The sequence below is a fragment of the Geotrypetes seraphini genome, chromosome 7, assembly GCF_902459505.1.
Source record: "Geotrypetes seraphini chromosome 7, aGeoSer1.1, whole genome shotgun sequence".
In the NCBI taxonomy this organism is placed as follows: Eukaryota; Metazoa; Chordata; class Amphibia; order Gymnophiona; family Dermophiidae; genus Geotrypetes; species Geotrypetes seraphini.
The window spans coordinates 176,324,163-176,345,661 of NC_047090.1; the positions used below are offsets into that span (position 1 = coordinate 176,324,163).

At 40.7% G+C, this 21,499-nt stretch overlaps 1 protein-coding gene across 5 annotated transcripts in view; it reads left to right on the forward strand.

Annotated features, from left to right (window-relative positions):
- Positions 1 to 21,267, forward strand: part of CCDC88C (coiled-coil domain containing 88C) — a 338,359-nt gene extending 317,092 nt beyond the window's left edge. For 3 of the 5 annotated variants that reach the window (XM_033951005.1, XM_033951003.1, XM_033951006.1), the window contains exons 26-30: positions 3,755 to 3,949; positions 8,132 to 8,200; positions 13,540 to 13,608; positions 16,482 to 16,780; positions 18,888 to 21,267. In XM_033951005.1, coding sequence (XP_033806896.1) covers positions 3,755 to 3,949; positions 8,132 to 8,200; positions 13,540 to 13,608; positions 16,482 to 16,780; positions 18,888 to 19,886 — 1,631 coding nt within the window. In that variant the 3' untranslated portion in view covers positions 19,887 to 21,267. Of the gene's footprint in view, positions 1 to 1,648; positions 1,877 to 3,754; positions 3,950 to 8,131; positions 8,201 to 13,539; positions 13,609 to 16,481; positions 16,781 to 18,887 lie in introns of those variants that run through there. The other 2 variants (XM_033951004.1, XM_033951007.1) reach the window with 2 other exon arrangements.
- Positions 21,268 to 21,499: the final 232 nt, after the last annotated feature.

A 21,499-nucleotide genomic window follows, 5' to 3' on the forward strand; every position in this document is an offset into this window, starting at 1 on the left:
TTCCACAGCAACTCCTCCCCCCCCACCAAGAAAAAATTGGCAGGAGGAAGAGGGCTTCCCTCCTGTCTCTTTTCTTTTGGTGAGGGAGGGGAGGGGCCTTAGTTGCCAGGAGAAAGTTGGCATCCCGGGCATCCCTCCTGCCAGTTTTTGCGGGGGTAGGGGTGGAAATCAGTCACTGTTGCTGGTTCATAGACAAGAAGTTGGGCAGGGCCGTCAATAAGGAGGGTGGGATTCTTTTATTTGTTTATTTTTTTTTTTAATGGAACAGATATTGTGCGTGTGTAACATACACATAGCATCTGTGGCCATTAAAAAAGAAAAAAAAGGTTTCCTGCCTGAACAACTAGGGCTTCCCCTGCCTCTCAGTTGTTTGGGCTTCTCCTGTGGCTCTGTACATGTGTGAAAGTCACTCTCACAGCGATCAATCAGACAGGAGAATTAGGGATTACAACAAACCTCCGTGCAAATCATTTGCATGCAAAATTTTTAGTGCATCAATAGCTCTTTTAGAATCGGCCAAAAATCGGATCAGAGTGGACCCACGCAGTCTTACCGATCCTGTTTAGTACATCTAGCTCTAAGTCCCTACATCTGGTCTTTTGCCAGTTTTTCTTTTCATGTGTCCTTTCTAGCACCCACTCTAGAAACGACTTATAGTTGTTTTGGGGTTTTATTTTTCAAATCCTTTATTCATTATTTCATCTTATATCAAGTACACAATATTACATCAATTGAACTTATACACATCACTTGAATTTCTTTCTATTATCATCTTAAATACATAAATTTACTCCCTCCACCACCCACCCTTCCCACAGATATTGTAATCTAAAATATCGTATAAACATTACATTCATAATTATTGATTAAACCTTTAATATAACTATATACCATCCCCTTTCCCCTAATTATATTCCAACTCCAAATACCCTACAGTCCAAGCTCATCTGGTAGGCCAAGCTGACGTGAGGAATGTATTCTCCTCTCAATGTCTAGTTAGCCATGCAAAAAGATGGCTCCTTTATTGCTCCCATTAGCAGCCCTTGAATGCTCATGGATTTCCTCAACATTGCTACAATACTACCGTATTTATTTAATTCGTTTTATATCCCTTTCTCCCCAGTAAGCTCAGAACGTTTTACAACTGGGTTACAGTCTCTCCACTTCTTAGATCAATGAAGCCTCTTGGATGAAGCCTTGTGGTCCTTTCTAAAACCCTGGAAGGTTACACTCAGGGCTGGTCTGACCACTAGGCTCCATTCTCTCTTCTGCTGAATTCACCCTGTGACTGAGCCTCAATGTTATCACCAGAACTATGTCTCTCCCCCCTCCCCCCACAGCTTTATCCATGGTTACGGAGCATCATGAATTAATTGGAATGGTGATGTACAGGACTACGAAGGGTGTGTTGTGTTAATTTCCAGTAGATGCTCTTATTTCTGGTTATCTGATGGCCATATCCTTAAAAAGGTCACAACCTTCTTGCTGCCAGCAGTACAATACTTGCATGTCTTATGTTTTTCTCCTTTTAGGATATTCTAAGATGCATTGCATTGTTTTATTTTTACATATATGCATTTTTTTATTTACTTTTCCATTTTCTTCCTCTTCTCTCCTTTTTGGGCTACCTGGGTGACAAATCAATTAGCATCTCCATGCAAAAAGTTTCCATTTCTGAGAAGCAGAAGCCAGGAGAAGGAAAAGTTTGCAGCACATCAACCACTTCTTTCTAAACATCTACGGTTCTGGTCATCTTCTGAAACCCCATCCTCTCTTAATGATTCTGTCTTTCTGTCAGAAACTGGAGATTTCTAAACCCACCTCCCTGCTTTTTCTTTTTCTTTTCTTTCATCATCCACATGATGTTTCTGAAGCATGCATTAAAAAGACGGCTGTTCTGTATCAGTTTTAATTGACCACAAGCACATGCGTATCCACTTGATAAACCAGTAAGAGCATGCCGGTGGAGGCCAGCAACATGGACAGAACTTTTCAAATAGAATATGATGGATTGTTATGGAACCTGGCTTTTTCCTCTCCGTTGTTTATAAGATTCATTTCCTCCCTCCCACCCGCTCTCTCTCTCACACACACATTCATCCACCCTCTCACCACTGGCTGTGTAACAGAATTTTAAGTAAGTTGAATTGCAGTCTGCTCCAGTTGTGTGTTGCAAACCCAAGCTATGCCCTTTAAAATGTGAAGCATTTGTTGGCTTTTGCTTTTGCCTTTATTTTAAGATTTTGATTAAAAGCTTTAAATTAAACTACAGATTTAAAAATATCCCTTAAATGTTTGCTAACCAAGCTATTTTGCAACTGAACCCCAAAATATCTTTTGTGTGTGCGCTTGCTTTTCAGTTTCATTCATGTCCATAGTGAAAAAGCTGCTTCAGAAACAACGCTGCATGCTTTACTCTTTCACTCACCATACATTCAGAGTAACTTCCTTTCCTTTCTGCTGTGCTAGCTGCTATGTTTTTTCTGTCTTAAAAGAGTAATGTAAGTTGTATCCAGGTCAGGGCTTTCAGAAATCCTTGCAGATGATTTTAGCTAAAGTCATATGCATGTACCCTGTCTTGCAAATCTTGAAACAACTGAATTTGTAGGATCCCACCTGCTACATCTGTAATCCTGCTTCATTAGTTTTCTTAAAGATAAATTCAGTGTTCTGGGTTTATTTGCAGACATAGTGTGAACACCTCTAATAAGAGTTCTAACTTCTGAATGTGGGCATAAAACCATTTGTAAGTTTGTTTCATAAATATGCACAATACAGCAAGTACCCATTGATCCAGGAAAATCACAAATAGAACTGGGTATTTATGGAAGTTGAATTTCTGTGGTGGTCTTTAAGCTTAAAGCAGGAGTGCCTCCTAATCACATTGGAATGCAAATTAGAAGTGAGGAGTGCAGCAGCTTTTTTATAGCAAAAATAAAGAACCATTGGCTCATTTTAGATGCATTTTAATACTTCTGTACTTCAGCAGTCCCTCAGGGATCTTCTCTCATTCCTTTTCTTTAGGTTGTCCTTATTCAAGAATATAAGGTTGGAGTTCTTTATGAGGAAGATGTAAACAATATTAAATGTTTTTGTTCAAGTAAAACGTAAGGTGCAGTAAGGAAGAAACTGGCATCCTTTCTCCTTCAGACTGTGATTTGACAAAACATTTTATATTAAAGTAATAGAAGCAACTAGCCAACTTTACCAGCTTCCTAACAGAGCACACTATGGTTCATACAAGAATTGAATATGCTCAGTGATAATTCTGTAAGTTTAACAAGGAGAATGCCATTCCCAAGCATTCTGCTACCTTTCTAATTGGAAACACCATTCCCTAAAGCTCCCTCTCAAAATGACTACTATATTAAATGTGACGTAGTATTTGAAATTGACTTTGAATAGGTAGGCTCCTACTTTTTAAAAGATGGGTTGCATGTTGGATACATGGACCCATGGCCCACTGACGCATAACCTGTTGACTTGCTCTGCTAGCTAATAGGTTCTTACTATCCAAATGAAAGGAGGGTGTTAAGCAGTAACAGGGTAGGGAGTAAATCCTAGTAGAATACTAAACTTTTTCACTTTTCTAAAATTAATAGTTGCTGTGTTGTACTGCTTCATCAAATTGCTTCCTCTGTAAAGTCCTTTGTGCCTGGCTTGCCTTCGAGATATATAATTTTTTTTTTTTTTTTTGGCAATGAATGAGAGGATTTCTTATGGTTTTATTCAAGCCTTTTGGTCTTTTTTACAGCCACAACTGATTTGATTCAAAGGCAGAAGCGAATATCCTATCACGAGGGCAATACACAGAATGCTGAAACTCCAGAGTGCAGCAATGATAAGCACTGGCAATTAGAACTTAGCTACCGAGCTCACTCTACTTCAGCCATCCCCATGACAATGGCCACTTCCACACCTACCTTCCAACATCAGAACAAACCCAGAGGTAAGTGTTGTACACTACTGTCAACTTTACAGAAGAGAGGCAGTGATTTACATCAAATGAACACAGATATAAAGCAGCAGGTCCACAGGAATTCCAAAAACGTATTGATGAAATCAAATATCCAACATGGCCTTGTTTTGAAAATACCTTCATCAGGGATTCATAATCTAAACATAAAAAAACTTAAAATACAAAAATGTAAAACAAATTGAAAATAAAAGTATCCATGTCCAGACTGAACACATAAATGTATAAACTAAACCTAATCTTATACATAATCATAAATAAACCTTTTATTGTAATATATGCACATGCAAGCATATATGTGTGTGCACATGTCCTTTGGAATAAAGCCAGCTCATCATAGAATGGAGCAGTTCTAAGACAGGGAGGTGCTGCTAGCAAACATACAACTTCTCAAGAAGGTTATAATGAATTTCTTAGCCTAAAATCATGGAACACATAGTGATAGAGTGTTTTAATTAAGGGTTTTCCTGTCTACATCATGACAGGAATCTAGGTATCTCTTTCCATACTTCTAAAATATGGAAGTCAAACATGTACCTCAAAACAACTAAGACCATAAAGACTTTTCAATTTTCCCATTATAAGATATTGGATAAGAGGGGTGTGGGTGGGTTTATTTCATTCATATCATAATATAAACAATTCATCATTATATCTTGTCATATTGTATGCAATTTTCAAAGAAAGGGGAGGGGGTGGGTTTATAATTAGAGTAACAGTTGGTATACTTATTAATTATGATATGCTTTTTCAATATTATAATACAGTGTTATATACTAATATGTTGTATTTACAATGATCTATGAAGGATTATCAAGTGTGTACTCGATGAAATTGTATAAATTTATGTGATACACTTGTTATATGAAAAATGAATAAAAAACTAAAACATAAAAAAACATAAATAGTATACACAGTAAAATAAGAACTCTTCCCCCTCCCTATTATTCATGGTGTATATTTCAATAAAATAACTGGTGTTTAATCATCACAAAAAAATGTCAGTGGCCCCCATAAAAGGTCTTATAATTTCCATTGAAATGTTTCATACGGTGTTAGTCTTCATGGATTTCTTGAATAGCAGGGTTTTTATTTCTTTTCTGAAAGTTTAGTAGTCTGGGGTCGCGATTAGTAGATTGGAGAGTTGGTGAAATAGTTTTGCTGCCTGTGTTACTAGAAGGCCATCATACAGTTTTTTCCGTTTGATGTCTCTGATGGGTGGGTATGTGAATGGCGTCTGGGTTCTCCTGTGTCTAGTTTGGTAGTTTGGATTAGGCGGTTGTTCAAGTAGGCTGGGCTGTCACCATTTATGGATTTAAATAATAAGACAGTAGAATTTAAATAGTATTCTTGCTTGAATTGGGAGCCAGTGTGAGTCGAGGTATGCCTCGGTGATGTGGTCGTGTTTTATAGTGAGTTGAATGGGGTATGTGATTGAGTTTATTACTAGGTTTGTTATAGCTGGGGTTTTATTTTTTTTGAGAAGTATGAATTTTATTTTGTCTGGCTCTAGTTTTAGTTTGTGGTCTTTCATCCATGTTGCCACTGTTTCTAGAGTTCCATGTACAGTGGCTGTCATGGTGGGCATTGGCGGATCAAAAGGAAGGAGAATGGTGATGTCTTCTGCATAACTATAGGAGGTTAAGCCTATTTTGTCTAGGCAGGTGCCGAGGGATGCAATATAGAGTTTGAAGAGTGTTGGGGATAATAGCAATCCTTGGGGTACGCCACAGGGGTTGGACCATGGTTCTGATTTTTCTTTGTTTATCTTTACTCTGTAGGGCCTGGATTGTAGGAATCCTTGAAACCATGTGTATACTTTGCCTATGATTCCTATTGTATCTAGTATTTGTAGCAGGATATCGTGGTCTACCAGGTCAAATGCTGCGGTGAGATCTAGGTGAATAATCGGCATTTTTTGCCTGTGCTGAGCTGTTGTCTAGCTGTGTCCAGAAGGGAGCCTAGTAGTGTCTCAGTGCTGAAGTTGATTCTGAATCCAGACTGTGTAGGGTGGAGCAAATTGTGGTTTTCTAGATAGTTGGTGAGGAGTTTAGCTACGAGGCCTTCCATTAGCTTGACATATAGTGGAATTGAAGCTATAGGTCTGTAGTTGGATGGTTGATCTGTTGCTCCTTTTGGATCTTTTAAGATCGGAGTAACGATGATTTCGGAGAGGTCTTGTGGGAAAAGGCTATCTGTGAGCATGGTTTGTATCCATTTCATGAGGAGAGTGCGGAATTTTAGGCTGGAGGTTTTTAATAGGTATAGAAAGCATTGGTTGAGGTCGCAAGCTGCGTGACTGTATTTTTTTATAGAGTTTTTTAAAGTTGGACCATTGTATTGTGGAGACGTGGGACCAGGTTCTATCTGCTGCAGCTGATTTTTTTTCTGTGGGAGCATTGTGATCTCTTCTAGGTGGGTTGGGGTTCCTGCAAAGTTTGTCCTGGCAGTTGTAATTTTGTTTTTAAAGTATTCAGCTAAAAGGGTGGCTGAAGGGGGAGGGTTGTCGTTTTTGGCTAGGTAGGGTTTGGTGTCTGTGAGTTCTTTTAGTAATTGGAATAGTTTTATTGTGTCTTGGGCTTCTATGCCTATTTGGTTTGTGTAGTATGTCTGAGTGGACTGCTGGGCAGAATGGACCACTGGTTTGACCCAGCAGCGATAATTTTTATGTTCTTATGTTTATGTTCTTTATGTTTATGTTGGTTTAGTTTTTTCCATGCTGTTCTTGTGTGTTCTTGGTTACTTTTTCTCCATTTTCTTTCTAGTCGTCTGCATTGTCTTTTGAGTAGGAGTAGTTTGTTGTCAAACCATTTGTCTAATCGTCTACTGATTCTGGGTTTTGTTTGTATTGGAGCTAGTTGTCTAGGGTAGTTGTACTTATATTGCACGATTGTGAGATGAAGTCTTTGGGGTCACATTCTTGGATTGTAGCGTCTGTTTTATTCCAGAATTTGGATGTGTCGATATATGTACGTGATTTGTAGGTTAAACTTTGGGATTTTGGTTTGGTTTTGCCTGTGGCCCAGTTGATATTGAAGGTTGAAAGGGGATAGATTCCATACAAACGTAAGGAAATTCTTCTTCACCTAGAGAGTGGTAGAAAACTGGAACGCTCTTCCTGAGTCTGTTATAGGGGAAAACACCCTCCAGGGTTTCAAGACAAAGTTGGAAAAGTTCATGCTAAACTGGTGAGACTGGTCCATGTGACTTCGATCTGATTCCTAAAGTGAAGAAGCCATTGCATGGGAAATGCTTTGCTAACAAACAGGACATTTTAACTGCATTTTGTTCAGAGGTGGCACTCATTAGCAAATAAAATGCTTCCCCATCGATGGCAATGAACCGTGGACAATTTGGGAAACTACTTTGAAGGGTGTTAACAGTTAAATAGTTTGTACTTGTACTTTGTTGTTCATGTCGTACACTGTATACCATAATAAAACGATGATTTCAAATGTCATGCTTTTTGCTTCTCTATTAGAGACGCCTGCACTCATTTCTTATCTGGTGGCAAAATTAAAAAGTACATGTCATATACTTTCAAGCACATATATTAGATTTCCAATGTTGGCACATTTTTGAGAGAAAAAAATATTTGCTATGACTTATCAATATTGGCTTGGTTCTTAATAATGGAGTCTTTTGAACTTCTGGAGAAATTGACCTATGAATTGCAGTTTCAACAGATTTTTGAGCAGTGTGATATTTAGGTTTGTACCTATGATCAGATATTGACATCAGCCACGAGGCTGATAGAAAAGCATGTACCTTGCAGAGCAATTCCACCAAAAGCTAGCATACTGCTAGGGAAAAAGTATTTTCATCATTGTAAACAAATAGCAAAACTGTAGTGCTGTCCCTCAACCATGTAGCGTTTGAACTTTTAGAACAAAAGGTTTTGTTTTTTAAGATGCATTTTATCCTTATCTTGCCAGGTACTTCTGATTTGGATTGGCCACTGTTGAAGATAGGATACTGGACTTTATGGCCTTTCAATCTGTCCTAGGATGGCAACATTTATATTCTTATGTAAATTCAAGACATGTCATTTGGTCTCCATGAGTTGCTATAAGTAGATGCACTTTTTGTGGGGCAAGAAGCTTCAGATGTCCCTGTTTCCTTGTAATTATAACTTTAAACCTTCATTTTTTTCAGAATACAAGTCCAATGACAACCTTTGTAAGCAGTCCCAAGACATAGACTTTACCAGCAACAGACAATGCTGTAAGTACATCATGAGTTTTGGTTTCCTTTCGTTAGACATTTGCTCAACTGTTGCCCAGTATCACTGAATATGTATGAACGCACACCAGCACAGCTTTCTGGCTTCAAAATTCTCATTCCAGAGGTTTCTTTTATTTATTTATACAGTGTACTTGCAAATACACACAAAGCAATAAAAAAAAACTGTACAGAAAAATAGCCACTGATTATCCAAATTTATATAAGGAAAAAACTTCAAAAAAAATAATCATCCATAATGCAAGTACATGATCCTTTCTAGTGCATCTGAACCTGCAAGTTGCTTACAGAATGCTGTCAATAGAGGGGAGGGGGGATAGTATAAAGTTCTATTAAAGGTTTAATCAATAGATAAGAATACAATATTTATATGATATTTTTGATTGAAATATTTGTGGGAAGGGTGGGTGGGGAGGGAATACATTTATGTATTTACGATGACAATAGAAAGAAATTCAAGTGATGTGTAAAAGTTTTAAATGATGTAATATTGTGTACTTGATATAAGATGAAAAAATGAAAACAAAATTTGAAAAAAAAAAGAATGCTGTCAATCATCTTTGAACTCTGCCTCCTTCCCAGGAAGTTGCTCCTGCCCCCTCAGTTTTTTATCTGCAAGCAAGTAGCTCAGAAGTGTTTCTGCTCTGCGGTTTTATTATTTTCAGGTATTTTTTTCTAAGTGTTCTGTCAGAGGCTCAGTGCCTAGCGGTTGCCACTTGCTGGGACCTCTGCCTGGGAGAAGATGCAGACTCGTGCTGCGAAAGTCTGCTCTTGCAGGATCAGCCCTCAAACACCTAGCTTAGCCAGCCTGCTTTTGTACTTTTTGAGCTCAGGGGCAATTCCCTGTGAAGCTGTTCGCATCCTTGATTTATAAGGAGCTTGAGCTCAGGCTGTTTGACTCCTTCCCAGCTTGCCCAAGATTAATAGTGGGCCAGCTGCATGGTCCTTGCCCCCCCCCCCTCCTTTGTGGCACAAGGTTTTTCAGAGGTTGAGTCTCAGTCCAGCCTTGGTTCAACTGGCAGCCCGAAGACCAAACCTGTGAGGTAGAGTTCTCCATTTACATGCCTGAGCTGAAGTAGACAGACACATGGTACAGTGAGTAAGGCTATTTTAGCCTATGGGAAAAATCAGAGGTTTCCATAGGTGAATTGTGAAGGTTTCTACAGTCAGAGTGAAGGGTCCCCAACCTCTAAAACCCTTTTCCCTACAATTTTTGTATTCATCCCCTTGGACTGTTTTTTTGACAAGATTTTTCTGGCAGCAGACATTTTGGATTTTAAACTATCTTTTTTTTCTGTTTTACTTAAAATAGACAAATGAACCCCTCAGGCCTTCCTACCCCTATACCATGCCAGGTTTGTGCTGGATGGCCGAGCGTGGAGCATCTGTGTCCAGTGTGCAATGAGAGCACGGTGGAGAGGCAGACACCTTGGGCTCAGCCTCTTCCAAATCCTCCAGGGCTGAGTATCCACTGGAGGTGCATTTCCAAGGGAAGAGACCCTTTTCAGAGCCCTCTGATGGTGCATTGGCCAAGTGAGGATGTGCAGTAGCCGCTGAGCCCAGGAGAACCAGCAGAGAGTCCTTTCCAGGGTAGTCAAGATCCCTATTTATAAGGCTTTATCCTGGTTTTTGTGAGCCTTATGCAGAATGCCTATTTGGACTGCTGAGGGTCCTCGACGAATGCGTTCAGTGTGGCAGAGGTGAGGTAGTGGCGCAGGGAATTTCGCCTCAGCATGCACATCAACCAGACGAGGACATTGAGCTGGACCAGCAGGTTCAGTCTGACATAGACTGAGAGGATGGAAATTCCAATTTCATATACTATTGTCCCAGGATGCAGTTTCTCTGGCAGAGTCTATTTCTCTGCATGAGAGCAGTGGTCAAGAAGTGGTAGTGGCCCTGGATTAGGAGAAAGACCCCATGGTGTGCCGGCTTCTCAAAGCCTCTGCACCCTCAGGCATTATATCTACCTCTCTATGAGAATTGAAGCTGATAGTTCCTCCAGCCCCCTCATCGCAGTGCTCAATTATGAGCGGGTCAGTTGCTCATACTGCATTCTTTCCCTCACATCCGGGTCTCTGCACATGGCTAAGATTATAGCCAAGCTTTACTTGATGACTCTGCATTTCCAGCAGCTGTTTGTTCAGCTGAAGGTGGTCCTTGCCTAGTGAAGGAGGTGTGATACTAAAGGACCCTTAGGGCTGTAAAGTGGACATAGTCCTGAAGTGGCAATTTGAAGCTTTGGCCCTAGGGATTAACTCAGCAGCTGAGCTTCCTTTGTGGCACGTTCTTACTACATCCAACTGTCTTGAGTCCAGTTTCGGAGGACAACAAAGATCCCCAAATGCTCCTATCTGGGCTGGATTATACAACAAATACTCAATATATCATCAGAATTATGAGCAAGGTATCAGTCTATGCTGTCTCTGCCTGGCGGATGCTCTGGATCAGGAGATTCAGCCTCCTAAAACCACTCTGAGCAGGCTTTCCTTTCAAGGGCAGATGCTATTTGGCAAGGTTCTGGGTGACCTGATGGCCAGCGTTACAGACCATCACACTAAGGCCTTGCTGGACAGCAGACTCCAGGCGACTTGGGGTACAGGATGTGGGAATTTTCTAGGCTGTGGAAGATTTCATCCCTATTGAATAGCATGCATATAATTTGCATGCTGAGCATCACCAAATAAAGAAAAAATGCTCCTACCACAGTATTTTTTTATTTTTTTTTTACCATGGTATTTGTTTTATGCAATCTAATTTGGCTGCTTCATTTGGGCAGTTAAGTGCTGAATTTTGGCACTTAACCGCATAAGTGCTAGCTCTGCCCCCAAACCGCCCACAAATTAGCCAGCTACAGATTAGCGGTTAAGTGACTTCTGGTTGCTTAAATTGCTTTGAATATCAATCTGAGAGTTCTTTTTTTCTAATTCTTTATTCATTTTTAATCATTCAACAAGTGTACAAGAAAAAACCATACATAGTCTCAGAAACAACACTTGAAAAATCTATCAAGATAAACAACAATTGTATATATATATATATATATATATATATATATATATAAACCCACCCTCCCTCCCCATATTCATTTTTCTTTATTTATTTTTAAACCTCTCATCAAGTGTACAAGAATCATAAAAATAAATAAAAGTGGGCAGGTAGGTGAAGTTAGGACAGGGTTGAGAATCTCAGAGCTGATCAGTTCTAGGTGGCTATCATATGTACTTAAATATAAGGCAAGAAATTTTGTTTTAAAATATCAGGGTCATCTTATCTATGAGGCCTTCACCTGGGAAAGTACCTCTCTCTCCCTCCCTTTCACCTCCTGGGGTTCAAAACTTTCCCTCCCTCCCCCCCCCCCCCCCACCCAGCCCGCAGCCTGTCAATTCCCAGCACCTTCCCTGTGTACCAGCAAAAGTGGCTTCCATAAATCTTAGGCTGTACAGCAATCTTCCTAGGCTGTCTGCTTCCTGCCTTAGAGCACACAGTGATTCATTTTTCCAAACAGGAAGTGAGTCAGAGGGGGCGGGATCAGTGGCGTAGTAAGGGGTGTGTGGAATGGCAGTCTTCCTAAGGGCACGGCGTCCCTCTTCCTCTCCGCCCACTCACTCACACTTTCCCCACTCCTCTCCTTGTTGTGCGCCCCTTGCCTACCCCCATATCTTTCTGCAGCGCAAGTTTGCTGCCCATGTTGATATCGGCGCTCTCTCTGACATCACTTTTGGGACCCGCACCTAGGAAGTGATGTCAAAGAGCGAGCTGTCACCAACGTGGGCAGCATTCTGCTTACTCCGGAGAAGCTAAAAAGGTATGGGGAAATGGAAGGGGGCAGGCACATGGCAAGGGGGAAGGGGCGCCACCACCCGGGCGATGCTCACCCTTACTACACCACTGGGCGGGACATCAGAGTGTGCTGGACAAGAAGACAGTCTTAGAGGATCAGATTACTGCACTGCCATGGCTCTATGGAAGAGTGCGGGAGATTGTAAGACTAAACCTGAGAGCGAGAAAGGGAACAGACCCTGGAGGTGGAAGGGAGGGAAAGAAAGAAAGAGATGCTTTCCTAGGTGAGGGCTGGAGGGGAGCCTCATTTTATTTCATATCGTTGACATGAAGTGTCAAGAAAAGTGTGGAATAACTTGTAAGTTTCATGGCTTCACATCATTGTCTTCTTGGTTGGGTTGAGAATTTTTCAGTAGTCCCTCATAAAGCTGGAGGAAAAGGGATGGGGCTCGCAGAGGTGGCAGTTCTTATGAATTTCAAATTTTTTTTTTTTTTTTTTAAATCTTTATTCATTTTTCATCTTACAACAAGTGTATCAAGAAATAACATTTGAACTTAAAAACATCACTTGATATTCTATTACAATCAACTTAAATTAATGAAATTATAATCCCCCTCCCTCCTATCCCTCCCATATCATATGCATTCACATATATTATACAATATAATCTTTCCTATTAATCTATGTGAGTAAGAACATAAGAATTGCCGCTACTGGGTCAGACCGGTAGTCCATCGTGCCCAGCAGTCCGCTCATGCGGCGGTCCTCTGGTCAAAGACCAGCGTCCTAACTGAGACTAGCCCTACCTGCATATGTTCTGGTTCAGCAGGAACTTGTCCAACTTTGTCTTGAATCCCTGGAGGGTGTTTTCCCCTACGACAGACTCCGGAAGAGCATTCCAGTTTTCCACCACTCTCTGGGTGAAGAAGAACTTCCTTACGTTTGTACAGAATCTATCCCCTTTCAACTTTAGAGAGTGTCCTCTCGTTCTCCCTACCTTGGAGAGGGTGAACAACCTGTCCTTATCTACTAAGTCTATCCCCTTCAGTACCTTGAATGTTTCGATCATGTCCCCTCGCAATCTCCTCTGCTGCTGGTGAATTTTAAGCCAAACTTAGGGCTCCTTTTACTAAGCTGCGCTAGTGGTATTTGTATGCGCTTCAATGCCACGCGTGCTAGACGCTAACACCTCCATAGAGCTGGTGTTAGTATTTTCTGCATAGCACAGGGGTTAGCGCGTGCTAATCATCAGCGCGTGCTAAAAACGCTACTGCAGCTTAGTAAATGGAGCCCTTAGTTATCTAGATGTTAGCTAGAATTTTGTCTACTTTTAGGATGCTTAGATTAGGTGCCCAGGGTGCCTGAAAATTGTCCTCTTGTACTTCGAGTCAGTTTTATTTGACCTGGAATCTTAAAGTAAGGAGTAATGATGGGGCTGTCACATTTTTTTTTCTGTGCAATATTTTCTTATCCATGTAGCCTAAATAAGTAATTGTTTACCTCCATAAAGCTATTTCTATAAATGATTTACTTTCAGTGTCCAGGCCAAACAGCTTCGAGAACAGCAGGAGTGTATCCAATAGTAGTTTACCTCTCAACTTTAAAGGTAAGATTGTGACAGGGAGTGATTTAGCTTGGTGAATTTCCTTCTTCTTAAGTAGAGATGGGTTGGAGGGACTCCTACCAGCAAGTGCAAGGGAAGAACAGCTCCTGAAGCTTAGTAAAGGAATCCCTGATGTGCTGTTAACCACCTGAGATTCTCAAGGAGGAGCATAATACCATATTCCTTCTAATAAACACCTGGGTGATGAGAGAAAATATGTTTCTAATAAAGTGTAGGGTGGACTGATGATGTTAATAATAATAATTTTATTTGTATACCGTAATACCACAAGCAGTTCAGAGCGGTTTACAGAGAAAGACTGTACATATACAGCGATGTTACAGAAAATACTGTCAAGTACATTGGTAACAAATTTTAATTACGTTAGTAAGCAGGGAGGTTAGGTATAACTGGAAATATGTCAGAGATACAGCAGGTAATTCAGAGATATAGCAAGATGGGAAGGAGTCAGAGAAATTTATCAAAGAGATAGGTTTTAATTGACTTCCTGAAGGAGTGGTAGGAGGGTGCACTTGAAATGAGGGTGGTTAGACATTTATTCCATTTGCCAGCTTGGAACAACAGTGTTCTATCAAGGAATCTCTTGTAAACACAGCCCTTCAGGGAGGGGAAGGCAAATAGATAGGCACTACGTGTGCATGTGGTGCCTGGAAACACAAAATGATGCGACAGATAAATTGGGGATGAACCCATTAAGATTTTGAAGCAAAGGCAGGAGAACTTGAAGATGACCCTTGCCTCCATTGGCAACCAGTGACGTTTTCTGTAGAACGGGCTTACATGATCTGCTTACATGAACGGGCTTACATGATCTGCTCCCCCCCCCCCCCCCCCCCCAGTGATTGGCATTTTCTCTCCACCCCAGCCACATCCCTGCACCCTCTGACATTGGGCTAGATTAACTAAGCTCATAGATCGTGTCCCGACCAGTTTGCGAGCCTTTTCTGATCCCGACCCAATTCACTAACCTCCTTCCCGATCTGCACATGCAAATGAAGGGAAATGGCATGCAAAGTAGGAAGGCAGCAATTCACTAAACAGAAGAAGGAACACCGATTGGGCTGGTTGAGCCAAAAAGAAGCGACTGCTGAGGACCAGTCGCTCACGTCCTTGCTGATTGTCCTGCTCTCTGCTGCCCTGAAATCTCTGCAGCCCTGAAACCAGCAAAATAAAGCATCTCCCTTGTGCAAAAAGCACCTTGCTCTCTGCCGCCCTGCCTCTTTGCCAGCCTGCAGTTTTAACCTGCGGGTTTAAAGCGTGTTATGTTCCGTAGTCTAGCTGCAAAATGAAAGTCCTAAAACAACAGTAATTTGAGTTGTCGGGCAAGCAATTTTTAACTAGCAAAGCCCTGAAGATGTCAATCAAATAACTGCTAGCATATAATGAAGTGCATTCTACTTGGCAACCTTCCCCCTGTAGAGCACTGATTGGGTGGGCGTTATAGAGAGTGGGCGGGCTTTCCCGGGACTCTGCCTAAACATAGAGCGGAAATGGGGCTCGTGAAGTTGAAATGCTTTCTGCGCATGCATCTCGATCGGTTTACAGCAATCCGTGGGATCTCTTGTGGGTTGAGCAAGGGTCATTGACGCCTTTGTGAAAACTTCAGGTTTGAAATAATTATACATGCAAAATGACACCAGCGCAAGGTTTTTAAAATTATAACCAAGATTTATTGAATTATTGTTTCTATTTTTCCATTATTAGATCAAAAGCATCAGCATAATTGCTTACGTTGCGCTAATGGGTTTCTATTTTTCCATTATTAGATCAAAAGCATCAGCATAATTGCTTACGTTGCGCTAATGGGTTTCTATTTTTCCATTATTAGATCAAAAACATCAGCATAATTGCTTACGTTGCGCTAATGGGAGATCATCATCGTGGCCAAAGGCTGGCCTTCTCACAATGGTCTCGTTTTTCTAGCTCCAGAGTTTCTATTATATACTGTTGGCTTTTCGGTGACATCATCATCATAATCAACCAATAACAATCCTATGGGTGGTCTTAAAGTTGGACAAAGAAACATTCCTCCACATTTAAAAGTTAGACAAAGTTTCAGAAAATTACTTTTGATTTCTGAATTAATATTATAACATTATGCAAAAGAATTCTACAATTATTAACATGGTGCTGAGAAATTCTCAGCCCTAAAGGAAAAACTCTCTTCCTAAGCTGACAGATTCAAATTGCATGGCCTTACACAGAAACCTTAGTCTGGAAGAGGAAAGCTGACAGCTTCATGTTACACACAGTGAGAAGCATGGGCTTCCAATGCCCCCCCTTCCTATGCTGGAGACTGAAGCAACAATCTCTGTCTTTAATTACTCCCAGATGTTGCCTCAGGATTTTCCTTAGTGTTTCTTCAGGTTTAAAATCTATAAAATATTAGAATTTAAGTACACACCATTCTTTCATATATCTCTCATATCAATCATTCCTTCGTTCATTCGGGGCCCCTTGCAGACATTCATACTTAATGCATTTTATCTCTTAGTTTAGGACACGTGATCTTCCTAGCCAGTCTACAGTACATGTGGTATTACTTAACACCACGCTGCTGGGAGTGGGAAAACTCAGAGAGGACAAAGAAGGCAGAAACTAGTCACTGGTAAACACAATCAGTTTGATAGTGTGTGCTGAATTGACTTTCCATCAAAACTGGTACTTGCATTGTTCATTCCTGTGTGACTAAAAGGATACCTACCACCTGTTTCTTATATTATTCACCTTATATACTGTATGACACAAGTACAACGCTTGTACTATTGTCATCAGTAGTTAACTATTTGTGCACCATTACAATATGAAACAAATGCCGCCGTTGACAAGAGGATTACATTTTATCTTTGGTCTAGGTTCTTCAGATCATCTATCTGGTAGATCAGAGAGCCTTAGCAGTGATGACATGGCGCCAAGCAGAGAGACAAATGCCTTAAATAAAAACAGCTACCCACATTCCTCCACTTCAGTTCTTTTGGGAGCTATCAACAGAGAGGAGCCCTCCCTTTCTAGAAATAGTCTGGTCTCTTGTGACATACCTCAGAAGAATAAGTCTAACCAGTCACTTCCCCAACTACACACAGCTTCCCCAGACAGCGAGCTGGTGACCTTGGAAGAGTTCCTGGAAGAGAGCAACATGTTATCCCCACCTAATGTAAGTAAAAACTGTAACATTCTCCTTCCATTCTTAGTTATTGCTTCTTTCCAAAGTTCTGATTTTACCACATTAAATAACCTCTTGTAGGCTCTCTGGCTTGGAAAGGGATTATATTGTACTAGAGTTAAGTCTACTGCTCTATGACTTGAGATTAATAAAGTACGGGATGAATGGCATGCACTTCATTTGGAAGATAACCGAGTTTCACCTTAGATTGTTGCAACAGCATTAGTTTGAGGGGAGCTTCAGCGTTTCTGGATTTTTACAGTCGGCTTTATTTTAAGGATCATGGTATCCAGCAGTTGCAAATCACTAAAGACTTAGGGCTCCTTTTACTAAGGTGCACTAGCGTTTTTAGCGCACGCACAAGATTAGCGTGCACTACCTGAAAAATTACCACCTGCTTAAAAGGAGGCGGTAGCGGCTAGCGTGTGCTATTCCGCGTGTTAAGGCCCTAACGTACCTTTGTAAAAGGAACCCTTAGTTTATGTTGAGTTTCCCTTCTTAAGGGATTAAATTATCTAACTAGAATGACAGCAAGAAAAGCTTTTACAATCTGTTCCCCATGAAAAAACAGGGCCAAAAAAAAATCCACATGGTGCAAGAGAACTTTAAATGTAAAAGAATTACAGTAGATGTTCGAGTTAAACTTGATGTCCCTGAATGGGCTGAATGAAGTTACTGACTGGATGATGCAAGCAGAGTAATCTTTATGCTTTCGGATTTGGATATCTGTTTCCGTTCTGGTTGCTGTGCCTTTAACATCTCACAGTAATTAGAATATATGTGCAGTAACCACCCTCGTCTTCTACTTTATACATCTTCCCTGTGTCAGAAAGAACTCGTGTATATGCCACATTGTGAATGTAGTGTAGCATAAAACATCTGTCCAATGTAAATTAGGAGAAAAGGATCATCATTCTGTAGTAATGCATCAATATTTCCCCTCTCCTAAAACTTTCGTCTACCTCATTATACTAGACAAGAATTGATTTTTTTTCAGTCTTCGATAGAATTTTGTCCACAAAGGAGGAAATCCAAGAAATGATGTTGGAATGTAGATACCAGGATAATGCATGCTAAACACAAATTCTATAATGGCAGGATATGAGTCTTACAATAAAATAAAATGTCAGTTCCACATGGCACTACTGTTACAGAATGCTAGCCTAAGTTCTCATCTACATGCTTAACCTAGGCACAAGCACTTAATGTTGGCTCAAGGGCCTGTATAAATCTCACACCCAGCTGTAGGCAGTTAGGCATGGAAATGAACTTTAATCGTAAAATAAGAAAAAGCAGAGCTACTGCAAAAGACTTCTGCACGGACTGGTTGCAGAAATTGTAACTGGATATGTTTCCTAGCTCTCAGGCTAAAAGGGTGGAGTATGTGCTCAGAAAAGTTGTGGATTTCTGCAACTCCCAGACTGTGGGTTGTGATTGAAAACCTAGCATATGGAATCCTCCTTGGACTTAACAGAAAGAAGATTATCGATAATATAAACCTAATCTTCCACTTAACAGCCAATTATTGAATTAAGTTGCATATGTAACTGACATTCTATAAATTGCAGACAAAATTTTTCATGCTAAGTATAAAGTTAGACACCCATTTTTTATGGAATTTGGGAGATAATGTGCAGATCTCCCACTAGATTATCTTATTTAGCACAATAATATATTTTGTTATGGCTACTTCAAGCCTACTGGACTGATGAAAATAGATTAGTTATATCTGGTGCTAGTGTACATTAAAGTGCAAACGCCTGAAACAGAATGAAAGTGAAAACAGAGGCCTAATCAAAGGAGATATTCCTTTACAGAAAAGGTTGTAGGCAAATGGAATTAAGTCCCAATGAAAGTGATGAATAGAGAATCCAAAGAAAGTCTGGAATAAACAGAGGATCTCTAAGGAAGGGAATGTATGGATGGGCAAATTTGAGTGGAGTTGTATTATATCTGCCATCCTCTTTTTTTTTTTTTTTTTCTAAGAATATTTCATTATTTTTGAGCCTGAAAAGATGTGTAGTTATTTCATTTTTAGCATTTTCTATTTCAGATATTCATGGTCTGTAGTTTCATTCTATCTTTTCTTTTTCTTCAGGACTCTCCAAATAGTAAAGAAGATCTGCTGAGTGACTATTTTAGAAAAATGAATGATCCCCCTGTCATTGGAACCCAGTTGGTCCAGTCTGGTATAAAGGAAGCTCTGAAAATGCCCACCAGCTATGTTACGCCAACTATAAAGATAGATTTCAATACTGCAGACGGGAGATTAAGTAAACCAGGGCACTATGTAAAGCCAAATTTGCGTCAGACAGAGCCTCCATCTAGCTCTACAACATCCCTTAAGAGCATACAGCCAAACCAGCCTCTCTGTAGTCCCAGGCAGAATATGCACCCTCAGAAAATCATTGCTACCAGCAGCAAGAGTGGTTCGCTTAGTAGGATATTTAGTTTAGCTTCTGCTGACCTTCTTAGAACAAGTGGTCCAGAGATGCTTACGTCAGAAGCTCTAAAAGCTGGGACAGAGTCTCAAGCACATATAGACTTTGATAGCCAGACCTTACAGCCTTCTACGTCTTCAAGGCCTCATGTCATCTTGAGAGACAGACCACAGTCTTCAAAAACAACAGTATCTGTGCTAAATGTTGACTCTCGCTGCCGACCATTTGATGCAAGACGTCTCTCTTTGGCTGCTCCAAAAGATGAGAGAATCCCACCTGTTCAGCAGCTTCCTGGTCCTGGTACTCTTTCCATCAGCAGAGCTGGTGGTGATAGTGTACAGCAGGAACAAACGAGTGTAGCTGCAGGACAATGGCAACATTCTCGAGCCCAGTACGTACCCACCAGATCGAGATCAACATCGCATTTTGGAGAAGTGGCCATGGTGATTCCAGTTAGGGCTTTGCCCAGCAATACTGAAGGAGATGGTACCCCAGGGCAAAGTCCTGCTGTAACATCCAAAGATCAGATTAGGTCCCCAGGATCTACAGTTGGCACAGAGGAAGTCAGCAAAGGAATCAACCCAAAAAGTGCCTCTACACCCTCGGATTCAAACGAGGACCAACCAACTGTTTGGTATGAGTATGGTTGTGTCTAAGGAGTTTTGGCTTGTGTGCATAATGTGTGAGTTTATACTACTGTAACTTTTTTCTAAATTGCTCTTGGAATTTCTTTAACTTGAAAGCATTGAGTACTTCATCTCAATCTGTTCTGCTTTATCAGGTTAATGCAGTGTGCCTCGAATATGGGTTCAGTTTTTGGGTTTTTTAAAAAATATTCTTACATACAGTACTTTTTATGATAACTTGTAAAGATTGAACTGTGATTCTCTTTGAACTCACCACACCCCAAAGCGAATGAGTTTGGATCTTGTGAAACATGTTCTCTTTTCTCGGCTCTCAGTGCTTGAAAAGTGGGAGAGGGGAGGAAGCTCAAAACGAGCTTGGTCGTTAACCTACTGAATCTTAAATGTTTTTAAAGAACTTTACCATCGTCATTGTCCAAAATATCATTTCTGGTTCTGGTTCCCCCTTTTTGCTCTTTCCTAAGTCTTTCCATTTGTATTTTCATACATTTTTTTAATAGAGTTTGTGCATCTTTTACCTTCACATTGCTGCTTTCTAAAAAGGGCTGCCTTTTTACTATTTTGATAGTGCATAATAAAGATGTATTAATGTGGAAAGCACAGGTTACTAGTGAGAGCTGCAGTAAACCACGCAGTTTTCTGCATTAACCAGGAGTACACCTTTGTGGAAAACACTGTTATACAGGTTCTCAGCAGTGCCTTGGTTTGCTTAAATTTATTATAAGTGGTAATGGCATAGTAGGAAAAGCTTTCTCGAGCCATAAACAATTGAAGGCAGCATAAGTGCTAGACACTTTTCTGAAAAGAGTGCAACTGTCAGGGGTCAAGCAGGTGGGCATAGCAGTGGTGGTACCAAACAGTGACATAGTAAGGGGGTGAACCAGCCTTGGTGCCATCCCCCCCCCCCCAATGTACCTATTGAAATGTTCACCAGTGTGAGCAGAATCTTCCACCCGCTGCTTGCGTCAGCCTTGACTCCCTTCTGATGTCACTTCCTGGTCATGGGACCAAGTCATGACGTCAGAAGGGAGCTGAGGCTGGTGTGAACAATGGGTGGAAGATGCTGCTTGTGCTGATAAACATTTCAAGCGGGGGAGGGGGGTGCTGAAGTGGCGGGGAAGAGCAATGGTCGCACAGCACAACGATGCCAGGTTCCAACCTCCCAAGCTTATAAAATGTGATCAGTTGCATGCATTGTATGGTGATGCACTGGGCACCTAATTTTGGCGCACTAATGTAGCTTTGCACTAATCTTCTATAATAGCTTCGGTGTGCCCTTAAGTGTGTCCCCTGTGGCATCTAAAATGAAGCACTAATTTATAGGCCTGCTGCCTAATTTTTTCCCCATTGGAAGTTAAAAAAGTATCATTTAAAAAAAAAAAGTATGTGTGGGTGGGGGGGGGGGGGAGGTTAAACAACAACTGAGTAATTTTTTAAATTTTATTTTCCTGGTGTTCTACTTTAAGTAGTTGGTGCAGAAAAACATAAAAAATTAAATTAATTTGCATGGTGGGAGAAGTTGAACCAAAGGCTGAGTGGAATTGTCCAGATCGGAATGATGAGCACTAATGAAAGTGTCCTCCAATGCATCTGATAATATAGGAATCTTTATTTATCCAATGACA